The sequence below is a fragment of the Ischnura elegans genome, chromosome X (assembly GCF_921293095.1).
Source record: "Ischnura elegans chromosome X, ioIscEleg1.1, whole genome shotgun sequence".
Lineage (NCBI taxonomy): Eukaryota > Metazoa > Arthropoda > Insecta > Odonata > Coenagrionidae > Ischnura > Ischnura elegans.
Genome location: NC_060259.1, coordinates 73,305,054 through 73,324,875, shown reverse-complemented (window position 1 = coordinate 73,324,875; position 19,822 = coordinate 73,305,054). Strand labels below are relative to the sequence as shown.

Genomic DNA, 19,822 nt, shown 5'->3' with positions numbered 1-19,822 from the left:
GCTCATGAATATTAAATCATGAAATAAGATTTAGCTGTCATTGCAAAGTAATCGGCAGAATTCACTAACTAACATAGAGTAAATACTTTTGTTATTAGAGGTGTGTAAATGAAAAACAGCATTTAATAATATTCTGGATTTGTTGCTCGATCAGCCGAAATGTGTCTTTTTTTTGCTAATTGTTCAGTCAAATTTTTTTCTGTCTCCAGCTGCTTGGATTCATGAAAGCGATTCCTAAAAAAATATACCCAAGCCTTACGCTTTGAGAATGTTCGGGCGGACTTCATCAGTGCCAACGAGATTTGAGGACTGGTGTTACTGGGCTCCGTCCGCGGGAAAGATGAAGAGCAATGAGAAATCTGGCCAGCCCGCTAAGAAGAATAAGACCCAATCCGCCTCTGCCAAGCACTGAAAGAGAAGAACTAGGACGAATCCCATACTGCAGAACTCCTCGTTCGCAAGGTTTCCTTGTACCGTTCAGCTTAGGAAAATTACGCGATACTCTTACTTTCTTAAGGCCTGGTTACACGATACATTAACACGTACAAGTTAATGTACGTTTGCGTGAATGATTTTGGTGGACCGGAATGGAACATGTACGAATGCATGAACCAAATTAGAACAGATTCTACTCTACGCAATCACCAGAAACCATCGTCTTGAGACTAAAAAGTGAGAAAAATTCAGATGAATATAAAAATTGGTAGCGTTCCAGTAAATCGTTAGTTGTTCATTGATGTTCATTGGTAGATTCTCTTTTCTGTGCTTGCATTCGCACAAGTTGGGTGGTTACACAGTACATTTTGGCGTTCATACTCGCGTTCATACATTTAGACATTAACACGTACGTACGTGTTAATTTACCGTGTAAACAGGCCTTTATGGATTAAGAAACGTTTCTTGTGGGATTAAGAGCTCATATTATTATTAAATTATTATACCGATCAAAGCAGATTTGCATGGAGTATTCAAGAAGTATTCTGGCAGTCTCCTCTCCCTTGATGGACTTCCCTCTTTAAATCACAATAAGACCTACTACCTTTCATTCTATCCGAAAATCAAATTCTCTTCCCCCCCCTCATACTTAAAAATTGAGTTAACATAAGTCTAGATTACCGATCAGCAATAGAGTAGTTTCCGTGATGAAAGAAAACGAAAGGCATTGATTGCGATTCGTTACCCACCATTAGTGTATTCATAATAAAGAAATTATTTAGTTTTAGAAATCCCAGTTTAGACGAATGTCAATGGTCAATTTTAACCGCATTTGAAAAAGGCCAGATTGGCGCCCATACGATACCACTCCACGTGACGTCACAGGGACCTAGTTTCTATACGTGAGGATAGGAGTTTTACATCGTCTGAGATTACCAATGCATGCATGAGGAACAGAGCTCAAGGAAACATGTCTTAATAATCACCTACTCAAACTGCGTATGGTCGGAAAGTTTCCTTCGTTTGATAAGGTATTAATAATCTTTATTTAAGCCAAGCGCTACCTGCTAGCAGGGTACTCTGCTTCCTGCTAGCAGTCTGCATCGCAGCGGCGCACATATTCTCGCCCTAAGGTCACCTCAGACGGCAGTAGCAGGAACCAGAATGACGTCACACGCGTATTTCCCAGCATTCATACTTAGCCATCGCGTTTTCGCGCGCTTGAAAATTTTCACTTTTCATTTAATCGCTAAAAATAGATATCGTCATTTAAAAATCTAAAAGCGTGAAATACGTACTCCAGGAGTAATAATCTTTCGATTTAGGCAATAAAAAAATAATAGGAGACCACCCTATTGAAATTATTCACTACTTGTTGGCCATGTAGCGAGCCGTTCACAACTGACAAGACACAACCCTGATACATAAGAGTGCATTATATGAGCCTGAATGTATTCACTCTTTTAATTTCTATCTATATTTCTCTTCAATACAGTTAGAACTCCTTTTCTTAAGGTACATGTTATAGGTACCTGTCATATTGTTATAAAAATATTCTACTGATTGAAGAAGGTTTGCATGGAGTATTCAAGAAGTATTCTGAGAGCCTCCCTTACCTTCATGGACTTCCCTCTTCAATTCACAATTAGGTCTACTCCCTTTCATTCTATCTGAAAACCCAACCCTATTTTTCCCTCCTCTTCGCTTACCTAACCTTCTGACACTGGTTTTAACGTCCCCTCCCCGCTCAGTACTCGCTCCATCCACACCTTTTTTCTCCTCAGTATCTCATTTAGAAGCTGCCTCTCCTCATCCCCCGTGTCTAGCACTTCGTCGTTCCTCCTTTCCGTACACTTCACTTTATCCATTCTTCTCCACACATGCATCTCCAATGTCTTTAGTCTTCCCTCGTCCTCGTAGGGTAAATTAGTGCCGTCATCCGGATTGGAGCCCTCATTTGGAAATATAGAGTTGATGTCGGTTTGATGTCTCCGTGCTTCTGGGTTTCACCGCGTGGATTTTCTTTGCGAAGACAGTTTCTCCGGTATTTCAACCGGCGTCTTCTGGTCGATGTCGGGATTCAATTTTTGGTGACTTATATAAAGCATTCTTGGCGCCAATTTTTTTCATGCTGGAGGCTGATTGGTCCACCTCCTTTTTTCTCGTATGACCCTCTTCCACGAGTTGTGGAGAGGGTAGCCGTCTCCTCTATTCATGTTTTCAGGTGTCTTGAATATTTCAATTGCCTCCTTTATTAGCCTGGGATAATATCTATTTTCTTTAGCAACAACTGTTGCTTCGTCAAACAGTATCTGGTGTCTGGGTTCACTCCAAGCATGCTCCGCAATGGCGGAGAGCTGAAATTGCTTTTTTCTTGTGGCTCTTCTGCGTTCCTGGATGTGCACTTTCATTGATCTACACGTCTCTCCTATGTAGTCTTTGCAACATGAACATGGGACCTTATAGACAGCTTCTTGAATGTCGTGCGGCAGAACGGCTTTTGGACCCGGTAGAACATCTCCAGTCTTGGTGACAAAAGTGAATCTTGTGACGACGTTGTGCTGTCGTAGAATCCTAGCAATCTTCTCTGAGGTGCCAGGTACAAACGGAATTACTGCGTGAAAAGAGATAATAACAATACGTATAAACTAGATAAGATGTCGGTTAATAGAAAAAAATATCCGTAGAGGTCATTTTGCGTTTGATTCCAACACCCATAAGTCAAAGGCGGAGTTAGAAGGAAAAAATAGGGGGAATCTAAAATAACGGTAAAATTAGCGTGGAGTTTCGTAGACTTGGAATTTGCGAGTAAATTTGCGTGAAACTTTGGAGCGAGCAATGCTATAATCATATTTGTCATTCGCTCTTCATCCGCTTTTTAGCTTTAGTCGTGAATCATGGTCGATGTATCGGGATGGCAAATAACATGGATATAATGTGAAATTCAGCAGTTAAGTTCAGAAAATATATCAATGCGGCTAAAAAAACAACCCGACTCAATTTCAATACCTTGTTTGCTACAGTTTACTTTCATCAATGATCCTCCCTCATATATTTCTTCTTATATATGTGTAAGAAGAGACAACAACAATACGTATAAACTAGATAAGATAATAACGACAATATGAGTAAGAAGAGATATTAGCAATAAGTATCAACGAGATAAGATAATGAAAACAATATGCATAAGGAGAGATATACAATTCTCTTCTTATTTATATATCACTCTTAAATATAAGAGGATGTCTGTTTGTCTGTCCGCTATTCATTTCCATACGGCTGCACGGATTGTAACCAAAGTTCATACGTACATGCATCTCTTGCTCTCCAAGCCTCCAGTGCTACTTCTGTTCGTGTTTGATGCGTCCTTTGCGTCGTTTTCTCATTAGTTTGTTACGTTTCGTCATACAGCTTCAGTGGTTAGACATCCTGTCGGGTAGGCTCCCATCTTGATGTGCTCAAAGGGAAAATATAACTCGGAAGGATTCTACATTTAACTATTAATCCTCTCAGAAAAACCTTTTAGATGGGGTATGCGTTCATACGACGTTTTTGGTCTACGCACGCACGGACACATAGAGTAATAATAATGTTTATTGTTCCACACAAATATAAATTTTAAGAATTACATGGCTACAGTCCTTTGGAGTTAATACTCCGCTCTGGGGTTACCGACTCGTTCTTCAGATAGAGTGTTTTTGTACATAAAACACAAAAAATGTTACCTAGCTGGATCATTCGTATTGAGAAATAATAAGCTCCCTAGCATATGAAACATATATAATATGTATACATAATATATATAAATTAACACATAGAATATGAAACCACTAACTAGCATAAAACAATATTAGAATCTCATTCCATTCATCACAATATGACGATCAATATTGTGGAGCGGGTATCCTGTGCGCGGTGTACGGAAATCGTTTTTTTCATTGTTTGTTGTTGCATATGTATACATTTATAATACCTGATTTGGTCCTTTACCTAAAAATCCAGCCATGTGACCATGAGTTCCCAGTTTCCAACTTCTCTGGGTACTATCCTTATCGTGCAACGCCGGGTGGCCTGTTAGTATATTATACAACTCCAATGTTGACCATGGTTTATCATTGAGGAGTATTCTTAAGAATGGCATGAGAGTGATGCAGATAGAAAAAATATAAGATGACATAAGACCTTGAGAATGACGTAAGAGTCGTAGCCATGGTCGGTAGTGTTGTTGTATATTAAAGTGCGGAAATTAATAAATTTTTTTTTTTTATGTTTTGTCACGGATATATCGCATTTCCACCACGTAAAGCCTGAAACGATTTCATAAGTTTGCTTTTAGCTCTGCAGAAGAATTGATACCGACGAGTACCTAGGTGGTAATTTTCTCCACAAACCCTTCAATGCAAATGAGATAATTTTTCGCTGAGGGCTTCGTTTAAATTTATTGCTACTTTTTTTTCCAATGAACCGACCTCAACAGTCCACTTTGCCAAAAACTCGTCATGAAAGCCGATCGAAATAATTCCGATCAGTGCCAAATATGCATATTTATCACGAATATATTGTATCTCCACCACGTCAAACCTGAAACGATGCAATAAATTTGATTTTAGCTCTGCAGAAGAATAGATGGCGTCGAGTAAGCGTTAATATTTTCTACAAAGACACCAAAGCTGATAAGATAATTTTTCGCTAAGTGCCAAATTTACCTACGAAAAATCATTTTCTGTTGTTGGAGCACGTCAGTGGAACAGCATTGCAAAGAATGTAAAGATTCTATGTCTCGGTCTTCTTTCAAGCAAAGATTTCTTCAATTCATCAAAACCCTCGAAAATGTATTACCTCGTTTTGTGATCTTGTATTTTTTTTCATTGTAATGTGTTTGCCTACTCCTGTGATTACCATTTATAAATATTTTTAGTTTGCATAGATGTGGGTTTGGTAGCAATAAGTGATGGTGCTAAAAAAAACACCTGCAAACGTATGGTATGGTATTTGGAGGAGGCGACCGACAGCTAAGGTCATTTGCGCCATGAGGGTAGGTAGGGTATGGAAGGAAGGGTGGAGAGCAACCCGGCGTCGGCATTACCCTGCTCTTAACGAAAGGCGCCAAAGGGACCACGGCTTAACGTCCCATCCGACGGACGGAGTGTTGCGCTTGAAATGTCCTCCACACAGCACTCAAGCAGGGATCGGGCAGTCATTTAAAATTCTCTGCCACTGCCGGGATTTGAACCCGAGCCCGCCAGGTGGGAAGCCAACACTCTAGCCACCACACCATCCCCACGGGGATCGAGTTGGTGTGGTGTCTAGAGTGTTGACCCCACGGGGATCGGGTTGGTGTGGTGGGGGGGGGGACCTGCAAACTCTTGAATAATGTGAAATACATAATATATCGCAGTTGCAATACTATTAGCATGTTTAAAAATTTATGTTCATGCTATTGGAAAGTATTTACTGGTTTTCAAACTTGTTAATTATGCATTCATTTATTCGTCATTGAGATTTCAACTATTCATAATTAATGTATTATAATATTTACCTCAGGTCTGTTTGAAATCGAATGCCATATTTATTGGAGTAAATGATTTATCATTATTCATGTTCCATTTTTTTAGTTATTCATTTATTTTTTCATGTTCTACCCTAAATGTCGTGATGAATATATGTGCAATCTTAGGGTTTTTTTTGCTATGATTGATTAAGTTAACTTCAAGATTTCATTTCTAGGCCCTGATGTGTTACTTGTGCTGAATTCCATTCGGAAATATTTTTGTATTTGTACAAGTTTATTTTGTAATCTCTTTCGTATGTAATATCAATTTTGTGTTCATAATGGGGAATTTGTCCAAGAACAATAAATATTATTATTATTATTATTATTAAAATTTGAATTTTTTGCAATTTTTTCTACATAGACCGGCCTTAGCAGTTCACGTTGCTAAATACTAGGAGTTAACCGCTTGTAATGAAAACCGAACGGAATAATTCCGGTCAGTGCCAAATCAGTGCCGGCCTCGGTGGCGGCGGTGTTAACTCCTCGTTTGCCAATAAAAGAGGCCTCGGGTTCGAGTCCCGCCGGCATAGTTTGCCCTTATTCAGGGAATGGTTTTTCGTGCACGAGTAATTATTTAAGAGTAGAAAATCTCTGATGTAGAAAGCCAATATGAACTGTTTTCAGTGGCATGGGAATAAATAAAAGTATAGTGCGCCTAGTATACCCCAAAATGGGTTGGAATTCGGCATTTGTCGTTCTGATGCCTAAGATGCCCTAAAAATAAAATTGTATTTCGTATGTAATCTTTCATATGCAATGTCAAACCTAATTCGTGTGCAAATCTTCGTAACCAAGGCAATGCAACAGTATGGATCCAAAGTTAAGGCTTTCCTATCAAAGGCAATCATCTCGAGTTAAAATATCTCCACGAATTTCCAGGTGCCTCCAGCAATTTATTGCCGGCCTCGATGGAGGTGGGGTAAAGTCCTCGCATGCCAAACGAGAGGTCGCGGGTTAGAGTCCCCACTGGATATGTTGCCCGTATCCTGGCTATAGTTAATGATGAAAAAGATATCATATTGCCTGGAAATTATAGATAGATATAGAGAATAAGATATTATTTTCATTTTAACCGTTTACTTCACGTGTTTCAATTGTCACACAATCATCATCGTCATGAAACACGTGTAGTAAACGGTTAAAATAATATTAGTGGGCAGGGCTGGGTAAAAAACAGGCCGAGGAGTATTTGAAATATAAAATACCGCTCCGAATGTATTTTAACTGCAAAATAAAAAATACCTTTGACTTCGGTATTTGAAAAACAAACTACAAAATAGTATTTTAAATACCTTTTAAAATAAAAAATACATTTGTATGGAAACTATCAGACTAAAAAAAACATAACCTGCCTTGGCACGTGCTGGATAGTTGCAAACATGAAGAAAACGAAGTAATCTCTGAAGCATAATGTTACAGAAGTGTAATCAGGGCTACTTCAAAAGTATTGTACAAATGTATTTTTTATTTTAGAATGGGAAAATACCAAAATCCTGTTTTTAAAAATTCAAAATACAAGATATATTAAGGTCGTGTATTTGAAATACCAAGAACAAATTACAAATGCATTTCAAATGCGTATTTTAAAATGATTGTATGTATTTAAAATACTGCCCTGCTCTGTTAGTGGGCAATACGATATATTATTTATCATTCGATATGTTGTTCATCATCACTGGTCAACAATCCTAGGATTGGTTTGACGCAGCTCTCCACTCAGTTCTCCTATCAGCTAATCTTTTCACACCTACGTAATTCTTCTCTTTCACATCTCTCTTTACTTGTTCCATATATTTTGTCCGAGGTCTTCCTTTTCCATTCTTGCCTTCCACTTGCCCTTCGACGATTGTCTTCATCAGGCCATCATGTCTCAAGATGTGGCCTATAAGGTTGTTCCGTCTTCTTATTAAGGTTTTCATGAGGCTTCTCTTCTCTCCTACCCTTCTTAGCACTTCCTCGTTACTAACTCGGTCAATCCATTTGATTTTCATCATTCTTCTGTAGCACCACATTTCAAAGGCCTCTATCCTTGCTTTCTCCGCTGCGGTCATTGTCCATGCCTCACTTCCGTATAGGAGCATACTCCAGATGTAGGTTCTTATGAATTGTTTCTTTACTTCCATATTTAAGTTTCCCGCTGTAAGCAGGTCTCTCTTTTGGTGGAATGCTCTCTTCACCTGGGCTATTCTGCTGATAATTTCTTTCTTGCTTCTCCCGTCACTAGTTATCTTGCTTCCCAAATAACAGAATTCATCCACCTCTATCAGTTTTTGCCTCCCTATTTTAATGTTGGTCTTGACTTCTTCTCTTCTGCTGCATACTAAGATCTTGGTTTTCTTCGTGCTTATTTTAAGTTGATATCTACTCATTACCCTACCCATATTAGCCAGAATATTTTTCAAATCCTTCTCTGTTTCTGCTATAACGGCTATGTCATCGGCAAATCTTAGCATGCTAATTTTTTCTCCATGGATATTCACTCCCAATTCCTTTTCTTTGATTTCATTAATGGCTTTCTCAATGTAAACGTTGAAAATTACGGGTGACAATGTACAGCCTTGTCGCACTCCTTTCTTAATTCTTGCTTCTTCACAGCTGGGCCCTGATTTTATCACGGCTACTTGATTTTTGTATAAACTGTGGATGATTCTTCTGTCATTATAAAGAACCCCAATTTCATTTAGGATTCCAAGCATTGTACTCCAATCCACGTTATCAAATGCTTTCTCTAAGTCCACAAACGCAATGAACGTTGGCTTGTTCTTTTCCATTCTCTTCTCTATGAGCAGTCTTAGGGCCAATATTGCTTCTCTTGTGCCTTTGTTTTTTCTGAATCCAAATTGGTCATCATCCAAGTACTCTTCTGCTTTTCGTTCTATTCTTCTATAGATGATCCTTGTCAGTATCTTTGACGCATGTGTAGTAAGGCTTATGATCCTAAAATCTTCGCACTTCTCCGCTCTTTTCTTCTTAGGAATAGGGATTATAATGTTCCTCTCGAAATCCTTTGGTATCTCACCTGTCGTATACATTTCATTTCACTAATGATTTTGTATAGCTGGTTCCACGATATGTTGTTCCACGACATATTTCCGCAAAAACTTGACTTTACTGGGCATAGTTATTCGTGGACGCATAATTGTTAAATTGCTGAAGAAACCCTCCGTAAAAGGCCAACGTCCTGTTTCCGGTGTAAATTATACATGATAAAAATTAAATATTCACCCCCAAGTACGCATTTGATATTTGTTTGGATGGACGGGACAATCCAAGAGGTCTCGAGGAAGTGGAGTGCAAAGTCGTGAGCAGAGATGGAGACGTTGGTCGCGAGCGAGGGCCCGTCTCCGCCGCCGCCGCCTCATGTGCCGCCTCCGGGGGCGGCGGGGGAGGCGCGCGCGATTATTTGGAGAGGGCGGCACGGATGAAAGGCGAGAGGCAAAGAGAGGCTGGCTTCAAAGCACGGCCGCCCCGGGCCGCCATGTGCGTCCCCCTCCCAAACCCCTGCCCCCGCCCCACCCCCGCAACCCCCCACCGCCCCCGGCGGCTGAGAGAAGGCGAGACGCAGGCTAGTGTAAAGAAGTCGAATTCCCGGGAAATGCCATAACGTCCGAGCTATCTGGTGGGAATACGCATTCGTGGCATTAGCGGCACTGCATTTAAGATATCGGCCGTAGGGGCGGTAGAAATGGAGGAATCTCACGCGATTTATGTTAGATATGTGTTGAGGGAACTGTGTAATATGGACCCTAACTTAATTTTAATAAAAGGTGAACAATTTGAACTTAACAAATTGGAAACTTTTAAATTTAGTTCCACCGACAAACGTAATGATAGCGTCCTCATCAAGAAGGCTGCATCAATATGTAACTTTATTACAAACCTTTACGTATGCGCATCGTTTAATCTTTTGATTTATGCTATACTTTACAATTGGAGGATTAATGCATAGGCTTAATATGAAAAAGGTGAAAAATGTTGCGAGATAAAATATCTGGCAAACTTTTAAACAACCTCGCAAAAATCTCATGGTTTGATGTGATTTTTTGGAACATAATGCTCAAAATTATGTGTCGCAATGTCGAGGAAGTCTGAAGAAATGTCTTTCTGTACTATTTGTGGCGCTATATGCTCGAGTGTAACATTTGCCACAATCAGGCTTGAATGGTTAGATTTACATTCCAAGTAAAGAAGCTGCATTACGAAGATGCTAACTTAAAAAATAAGTGTAGCAGTTGAAACCACCGTCAATAATAACAATTAAAATTGAGGAAGTCTTTCTCCAGGTCTTTACAATTATTATAATTGAGATGACCTAGAAAATCTTTGATAAAATTAATAAACGTGGTATCAACATAAATATGTTCACAGTGAAATCGTCGAATTTCTGCCCGGAGTTATAACCACAATGAGATCTTTTAACTCCAAAGCATGAGGAATAAAGAAAAAGGCAGTGTTAATTTTTCAAATAAATCATTACCTTAAAATGGAGCGAAGATTTCCGTTGTTGTTTCTATATGTTTCTCGTGATTTTCTGTCGCTGCTGGGTGTGTCAGCCTGGAGGACTAACACTAGTATCGGCACCGGAAAATCAGGAAGGATATTGTCATAAGTTCTTTACGATAAAAGGAACCAATACTTAACCCTAATGTTAGTCGAACTAAATCATGGAAATCAATAAGAAAGAGCAATATGCCTCGTGGAAAAATGATATCCTGGCGCCTGTCTCTTCTTGTTCTTTCTGATTTTTTTTTGCTTTAATCATCATCTTGCGATGGCCGCTTGGGAATCCTTAAAAAAATGAGTGCATAATAAAAAATACCGATAAATTGTGATCACTTTGATCCCTTAGCTATTCGAAGGGTTACAGTTTATAGTAGGGAAGTTAAAAATTGTATAACTACTTTGAGCAGATTTCGAAATGGTTTTCAGAAAATTCTAAAAGATGGGTTGATAAGCTGTCGTTCGAGAGCAGACCCGAAAAATACGCTGTAGTGGGTATTAAAATTGCCCTCAGGCCTTTCTAGCGTTAAAGATATCGGTTAAAGGAGTTGTGACCATGTACCTAAATTTGTGGGGCACTATAAAATAGAAAAATGGAACGGCTTAGTCCTAGGTAATCGTTTGTGGATTCACGGCTGTACGTTATAGATACTGGAGTTATGGAAGAAGACAAGAACTAACTCTATACTACACCTCAAGCACTAATGCACAGAGTTGCGCAGAGTTGTGGAGATTGAAAACTATAAATGTCCATGGAAAATCCTGTGAAAGGTCATCAGGGAAAGCTTTGCTCAATGACTCTCAGAAAAAGTTATGGAATACCTATTTTATAAGCTCGGAATATTAATTTTAATGTATCCAGACCACGTAGATAAAACCTGAATGCCGTTAACACAAATGTTAAGTTCATAACCCGAAATCTCTCGTGCTCCGCGACCATCTGGTAACTCGGGCTTCATAAAATTTTTTATGGTTGAGCAGCGTAGCACACAACAGTGGCATTATCGAGACCCCATTAAAGGTCCACCGGCACAAAATGAGGAGATACTTGTACTGACAAATCTCAAGTGCATAATAGGGTGGTTTCCTATTATTTTTTATTGCCTAAATCGAAAGATTATTACTCCTGGAGTAGGCATTGCACGCTATTAGCTTTTTAAATGACGATATCTATTTTTATTCGCGATTAAATGAAAAGTGAAAGTTTTCAAGAGCGCGAAAACGCGACGGCTAAGTATGAATGCTGGGAAAAGCCCGTGTGACGTCAATCTGGTTCCCGCTGGCGTCGTGCGAGGTGACCTTGGGGCGAGGCTTTGAGAGCCGCTACGATGTAGGCTGCTAGCAGTTAGCAAAGTACCCAGCTAGCAGGTAGCGCGTGGCTTAAATAAGGATTATTATTACCCTATCAAATGAAGGAAATTTTCCGACCTTAGGAAATTTTAGTAGGTGATTATTAAGAGATGTTTCCCTGAGCTCTGTGCCTCATGCATGCATTGGTAATCTCAGACGATGTAAAAAATACTCCTATCTACTTGTATAGAAACTAGGCCCCTGTGACGTCACGTGGAGTGGCATCGTATGGGCGCCAATCTGGCCTTTTTCAAATGAGGATAAAATTGACCATTGCCATTCGTCTGAACTGGGATTTACAAAAAAAAATAATTTGTATATTATGAATACACTATTGGTGGGTAACAAATCGCAATCTATGCCTTTCGTTTTCTTTGATGAAGGAAACTACCCTATTAACATTTGGAAATGAGGCTTCAAATAATTGCATCGTGGATTAGCTTACATTTTAGCCGTGTGAGAAAATACACTTTTGTGACATTAGAAGCACTTGGGCTCACTGCAACCAAACAAACTTTATATTGAATTTATTTTTTGCAAATGTGCGTTGTAAGTGTAGGTAGTGTTTACATCATAAAATTATCAACTTATGTATGGTATTTTTATGACGTGAAAAGGAATTTATAATCACTATGGTATAGTTTTATAATGCAGCATTTTGGAAGGTAGAATCTTCACCAGTTCAAATGTAAATACTGCACACAAGTGTAATGACTACAATTTACGCACTGACCTAAATGAATCCTATTATTTTATTATGTTCCGGTTTTATTTTTGGAAATCTTTTAATGACCGAAATGGTAATTATCCCCTCTCTTCTGTTTTTTTTAACTGGAATTCAGAGATAGGCATTAGGTTTCGCTCGTACGCTTTGTTCCAGATGTACCGCAAGCTCTTGAGTACTAGGTTTACAAGCTTCTCACGCAGAGAAATTTTGTTTCAATGAAGTCAGAATAAGATAAGTTTTTAAGCCATGTAATAGAGCCTATGTGTAGTATTTTTCATAACATTTGAAGGGAAACCTTGAATGGTAATATGACCCCTCTGAATGAGTGGATTATTTTTTTCCTCCAGTAGAAAATATTTCCAGAAACATCCGTAATTTTATCCTGAATAAAGTGTCTTTATAACTGAAGTTAGTTTTTTTATTGTATACTTCCTGATCGCTAATAATGAAACGCGAACTCTCAGTCCCCTTAATAAATCCATTAAGAACAAATCGTTGTGTAAAAACAGGACAGTGCAAATTCCAGTTAAATGAAATTTTGAGTTCCACACACCAAAAAATTTCTGTAGCCCACTGACCGTGTTTTTCCTGTTACCTAATTTTATCTTCCGAAGCTGATAGATTCGGAAAATTGTGTATATTTATTTTTATGCATTCACTTCCAAGATATATTTAAACTTTTTTGCAGTAACTATTATAATATTTACCCCTGCGCCTGTACAATATGTATTTATTTTTTACCTATTTTTAAGATGATTGTGGCCAGAAAATTTTAGCTTTCACCTTCTGCGCACTGTAATTGGTCTTGGAAGAATTCATGAGTATTAAAATTAGAATTAAAAGAAACTAGTTCTTTTGAAACCTCAGTGGCTTTTGGAGTGAAGTTGTGAAAGTGTAGCATTATTTTAATTAAATAAGTATTTCCGCATTTGATATTAGAATAAAAGATACCAGTACTCTAACAGGTGAAGCCGATGGAACCGTAATGATTTTCACTGTGGAGTAGATTATATTATGATGATAGTTAACTTTTTAGAATCGTGAAAAGTAGTTGCATCGCTCTCATGAGCAATTTTGTGCAGAGTATCCAGAATAATGCTTTGGCCAAATACTTCCTTTCCAAAAGTGGCCCCTGAGAGAGAGAGTCACTGAAGCATGTGAACATGGCGGGCGACCGTGGGTGAGGAGGAGGGGAAGGGGAGGGGGACGGCCTCAGCCGTCTGTTGCGCCGCGTCGCGCGAGCCGCATCGCTTAGCGCCACTCTTGGCGCCAGGCTGCGCGGGCCGCAAAGCCTAAGTGGTGAAAGATACGTTAAAACCGATGAAATGTTAGTCCTATGGGTCATAACTTACCCTGATTACCCTAATTTTGACAGTTTTCGTGAAATCGTATGACAAAGTAAGGGTATTGGTATTTAGGCGCCTCTCGCTAACTAACTATTTAAAATTTTTCGAAAATATTTGTTAGCCTATCCTTGTATACCTGAGGGTCATCGAAATCCGACTGACGATTTTGAAATTCAAAATAATGTTTTTTGGGACAGCCTAATGGCCCATTCACCCACCCAACTTTCCGTCTTCTCTTGCTTATCTTTGTGTTAACGTCCTGGACCTATGAGTGTCTCATCTCTTCCCGAGATAACTGACAGATCTTCAAAAGAATTCTATCTCCCTTTCTACATCCATCCAGGCTCAGTACTTAAACAATTTTTTCATTTTACTGCCAAATGGACTCTTATTTTTTCTGTCACATCCTAAACCTGCTCTATGTGTTAATAATGTTTTCTCCGATTGGGCTCCCTAACAATTTACTTTGTCAAAGCACTTCATTGATAAAATAACTTTGCACATAGTCACGCACATCGGTGCAAATTTATTTACTCCAAGGATGAAAATCATTTGTCTAAGCCGGGATTCGAACCCGGATCTCGCGATTGCCGGTCAGGCGCGCTACTAGTTACCCTACTGAACTTATATGAATATGTATTGCTGTACCATTTTTATGAATAACGAAGTCTTTTATTTTCACTGAATAAATAAAACTACTAATCAGGTGCCTCTATTTAGATCTATTCAATTTTCGCTTAATGGTTTACGGGCAATATACCATGTATTTCTGAAAAAAACTTTAATTTTCCTTGACTTATTATAAAATCTATAAGCTTTAAAAATTATTAAAACTATTGTGTTTATAGTAAGGATTAGTCAGTATGATTTAAATTACTCAAAGAGGATGATCGTGACTCCTACGATGACTCTGTTTTCCTATTCATAAAATATTTCCACTAAATACCAATCTTGAGCGATTCATCTTTCCCATTCTTCCCGAACTTCTTCATTCGGCCAACCTCACCAATGCATTATCTACCTACACCCTATGTTTTTTTAACATTTTATAATGCAAAGTTACCCTATTTCTAGTAAGAATGAGTGTCGGTCTAAAAAAATATCCACCATTTGGTATCAACTATTAAGGTAAGATTCGCGGTGCCATGTATTGGAGTGCCTTAAGGAAGTCCTCTGTTAATTCTCTTAAGCCTATGTAGGAGATGAATGTTAAATGGACATTGTAAAAATTCATGGAGACACCATTTAGTGCATATAATTTTGCATCACCTTTTCCTGTTCTTAAGTTGAATTATATTATTTTCTGCCAAATTATCTTCGAATATAGCGACCATTATATTGGCGAATGATGCCGAAGCCATGTTCAAAATAAAATCAGTGTGGAGTGTTCAATTTTCTATGTATGTCCACATCTTCAACTAAATGAGATGCCATACCTTGAAGTCTGTTATATTGGGTAGTTACTTGCATAGTTTTATATTCGTGACATTTTCGTGGTCTTAAATATATTTCATGGGAAATTAAGGGACATAGGTCAGTCTTCACGTTTTCTCAATCAAGCTCGATGCCTGGCTGAATATGGAACGAATATGTATTAAAATGCTACTTAGATATCTGGCCAAATAATATGAGGATGCATCACTTACTTTCCACCGATCGGGTTTAATCTTTTTTGCGGCGAATCACTCGTTTTTAACTTAATTTAACATCTTCAAGTTTTTTCATTGTTTGTAAAATACAACCTTTTCAACATTTTCCCTTGCCTCGAGTACAAAAATACAATTTGAGGAAATGCTGAGGTTAGATTTTACATTTCTTATTCATTCTAATGACAAATGATAAATTTTAAAACTTGTGGTTCATCATAATTGTCATTTCAGTCACTGCTAGTGATTCAGTTATGTCCTTGATTTTTATGACTGAGTGAGCTTCTCCTCCTCAAGAAAAAGTAATAACTTAAAGTTTTCTGCGAAAAGTTATCCTGTGTTTTTCGCATTTCAGTCGCACAAGCTCAGGGTGTATAAATTATGTATGCGTGAAGTGTTTAGTGGGTTCGTAGGAGCGTGAATGTCGAGGGACTACATACGTATCTGTTTTCCAGCACAGGAGTGTGATTTACGGGTGTCCCTGTCGGAGCCGTGTGGCCTAGTGTGGGAGGAGCGGAATAATTCCAGCTGGAGCGAATTCCTGGAAGAGATGAAGAGGTTGCCACCTTGCCGCGACGGTGATGCTGCGGGTGAGTCCCTAGTCCCACCTGATATCAAGGGGTGAGAAGCTTTGGGGTACAAGTGGTTTCTTTTTAAACAGATTTAATAATAATTGTATGATTTGAGGAAATACTGAGGTTAGATTTTAGATTTCTGATTCATTCTAATGACAAATGATAAATTTTAAAAGTTGTTGTTCATGATAATTGTCATTTCAGTCACTGCCGGTGATTCAGTTATGTCCTTGATTTTTATGACTAAGTGAGTTCCTCCTCCTCCTCAAGAAAAGGGAATAACATTAAGTTACCTGCGAAAAGTTATCATGTGTTTTTCGCATTTCAAGCACATGCTCAAGATGTATAAATTATCAATTTCCATATTATGGGTAAAATACACAAATTATAAATTTTATAATTGGAAAATAAAGGTATTACGTATATGTGTACTTATGTTGGATAAAAGGCATAGGTACCTTACAATGAAAAATGTGATAAGAATATAAGCAGTGGTATAAAAATAAGTTATACACTTTCAAGGATTTGTGCATATCAAAAATATCTTAGCTTGAAAACAGACAAAGAGACGGAATCTTTTCTCTCCTTCGGAACACAGCGCCACTATCGCCCTCCGGCAACTGCGAAAGATTTTCGATAGGCGGACGTTCTGTGTTGGTGGGGTGATGAGAAAGGCAGTGCCCATTCTAGTCAAAATGTTGTACTTATTATTTCTGACCGAAAAAATTGCTTCGGGTGGCTAGGCTCTTCTTTTTGAAAAGAGAGTGGCGGTAAATAACAAGGTTAAGTATTTCTCTTGATTTTTGCCTCCAGCCATGCAAAACGTGGAAATGTGACCATCCTTATTCATGTTGAAAATTTTTATTCATTTCCATTCCACGGAAAACAGCACATTTTGGCATTTTAAATCGGGATTATTTTTAAAATTTCTGCATATACGCGTGCACAAATATCCATGCTCTGGGTAGGAGATTCCCAGGCGGGACTGGGACAGCAATGGCAGTGACGTATGTACACAGAAAATTTTTGGTTGACCAATTTTTGAATTCATTATTTTTACATAAGATTTGCGTAATGGTTATGATGATCGAAATACCGATAATGCTATCGACTCTACCTTAATTTTTTTTTGCATTAGCTGAAGAAGCGTATATGTATAGGAGAGTACTTATGTTGGTCCGTTGTATAGGAACGTAAAGGAAAGTCTTGTAAAATGATTGATCTTAGGTGTAAAGCCTTCCGGCATGGAAAAGTGGACGCTGCGGAAGGAGGATGAGAAAGTACTGGAGGTGTTACTGTCCAGGATAATGGAGAATGTGAAGAGGTGAAGCGGACGGGAAGGAAAAAAAAACGAAGAATTGCTATACCATTTTTCCGAACTGACGGCGGCTGGGTGGATAATAGAAACTAGCCAATAAGAAGCGCTACTCCTTCGACCTCTCCGTTCCTCTCCATCCCCTTCCCTTTTACCCTCCATCCAGTCGACCGGCGTTGCCAGCCCTGCGAATAACGTTACTTTCGGGGGCGGCAGGACGATCGCTGTGCGATCTCCAAAGATTCGGCTTGGCAACACTGCTAGCTGAAGAGCGATGTGCACTGCACGGAGTTCGGAGAGAGACTGCGGGCTCCTACACACTTTCTCCTGTCGCTCTTCTGTGATTGGCTAGAAGAGTGGGTGGGTTTCGAGCACGCTCAAGGTCAGCCGCCGTCAGTTCAGAAAAATGGTATAGACATGGTGGGCGAGTAGAGGAAACTTCTAGAGTAGATGCGGATGAGGCGGAGGGCTTGGATGGAACGATTGGAAAGCAGGGTGGGGATGCTAAAAACCTTATTATCGATAAGAATGATTGGCAATCGGAGGAAGGCGAGGAGGAGAAAAGGTGGTACATATATTGATAAAGTGAAAGGGAGTTAGGCTTCTCGTGAATTGTAGTGGGAAGATCAATTTTTGGAGGGGGAACATGAGGAGTGCTACTCAAAATGCTCCGTGTAAACCTACCTTAACCGGTGGAATACCAGTAATAACAATTCTTATCAAGGTCCGCAGTTCAAATCCCGGCCCAGGGAATTTTTTTCTCGTGGCAATTATTACCTTCCATTCCAACAGATACTCCTATCTCCCTCCAGGATTTATATTTAAGATATCTATTTCGGTATCTGTTGTCGCTAAAATTGTATATATAAGTGTATTTTTCCCTATTTTTGGATGTAATGAATTCATCAACAGAGACAAGACTCGCGTAAGCAGCCATATTGGCGAGTTTCACGCGTCGAAACTCAAATCACCGTTGGCGGCGCTGAAGGCAGTGAGGTAATTTGCCAATATGGCCGACCTATCGAGGATACTGTTACTATGATAACATTGGTGTAATAGGATGAATCGTCGAGCCACTGCGAAAATTAAAGTATAAAATATCAAGGAAGATGTTTCTTGGCTTTGAGGAGGTATTTTGATACCTTGGGGCAAAGAAAAACAGCAGTTAAGATTAAGAAATTGATCAATTTTAGCTAAAATGCCCTCTACTATCACGGCGAGGGTTCGTAATGACCATAAATGTAGGACTATGATGAAAAACATTATTCGTTGCAGGATAGAAAGGAAAGAGTGTAATATGTCGGATACCCAAAGTGCCTTAAACCAACAAACCACAGTCCCAGTAAATGATGAATTGTAGCAATGAATGGCAGCTAAAAGGCATTTTACATGAATTTAAATGCATAGAATATATATTAATTACCACGTTATGACAGCTTATTACTAAAATTATAATTACCAAATTATTATAATAAATTAGAAATATCAGAAAATAACCAAAACCCCAATGATTAGTTAACTTGGTTCCTTAAGGTAATTGCTTTGTATCCTCGGAGATCTACCTCCGAATTCGGCCGTTAGTTGGCGTATTGCTTTTGTGGTATCTCGAACAGGAGCAGCATTTCTAGGATTTGCTGCCCATTTCCGCCTGTCATATTTTGTCTCTGCAGCGCTCCCAACTCTTAATCTCGGCCCCCCAAGGTTTGACCCACCCCTTCGCACTCTCCAGATCTCGGCCCCGACTTCACCACCGTCCCTTCCGCAGTCCTAACCAACCCTTCACCGCACCCGCATCTATAAAGCTTCCAATATGCCCCCATCCTTTTTCACTCCAATACCGAATCCGCTCCACTTGACTTATCGCCGATCTTTCCTTTACATCTCTGCTCACAGATACACCCCCCACGTCTATTACCTCCTCTCTCTTCCTCTAGAATACGCCCGTGGCCAGTGAGATGTGATGTCTCGTGTCCGCGCAGACGATTCCATTCTTCTATCAAGTAGCCCCCTTGTCTAGTCTAATTTTTCGCCCTCTCTCATTTTCCCCGTTCCACCTTCGCCATCCTTTCTCCTACCCTTTTCAACCTCTATGTAAATGACCTTCCCTTAATCCCCGGCAATGACGCTCTACTATACGCTGACGATACCACTTTCATAGCCCAAGGTTCAAACCCTAGATCAACGGCCGAACTGCTACAACGACAAATCGACACCTATGAAGAATGAGCAGACACCTGGAAGCTCCCATCCCAGCAAATGTGTCCATGTGACATTCAGTCGTCGACCAAAAGCAGGCACCGGAAACCCAATTTATTACGGCAACAAAGAAAATAAAAGAAAGGAATCAACTAAATTTTTAGGAGTCACACTCGAC

At 39.2% G+C, this 19,822-nt stretch overlaps 1 protein-coding gene across 1 annotated transcript in view; it reads left to right on the top strand.

Moving 5' to 3' along the window:
- LOC124171186 (cadherin-like and PC-esterase domain-containing protein 1) overlaps positions 1-19,822 on the top strand; it is a 280,152-nt gene that overhangs the window by 177,362 nt on the left and 82,968 nt on the right. The window contains exon 13 of the mRNA XM_046550325.1: positions 16,019-16,148. Within this exon, the coding sequence (XP_046406281.1) occupies positions 16,019-16,148 (130 nt within the window). The remainder of the gene's footprint in view (positions 1-16,018; positions 16,149-19,822) is intronic.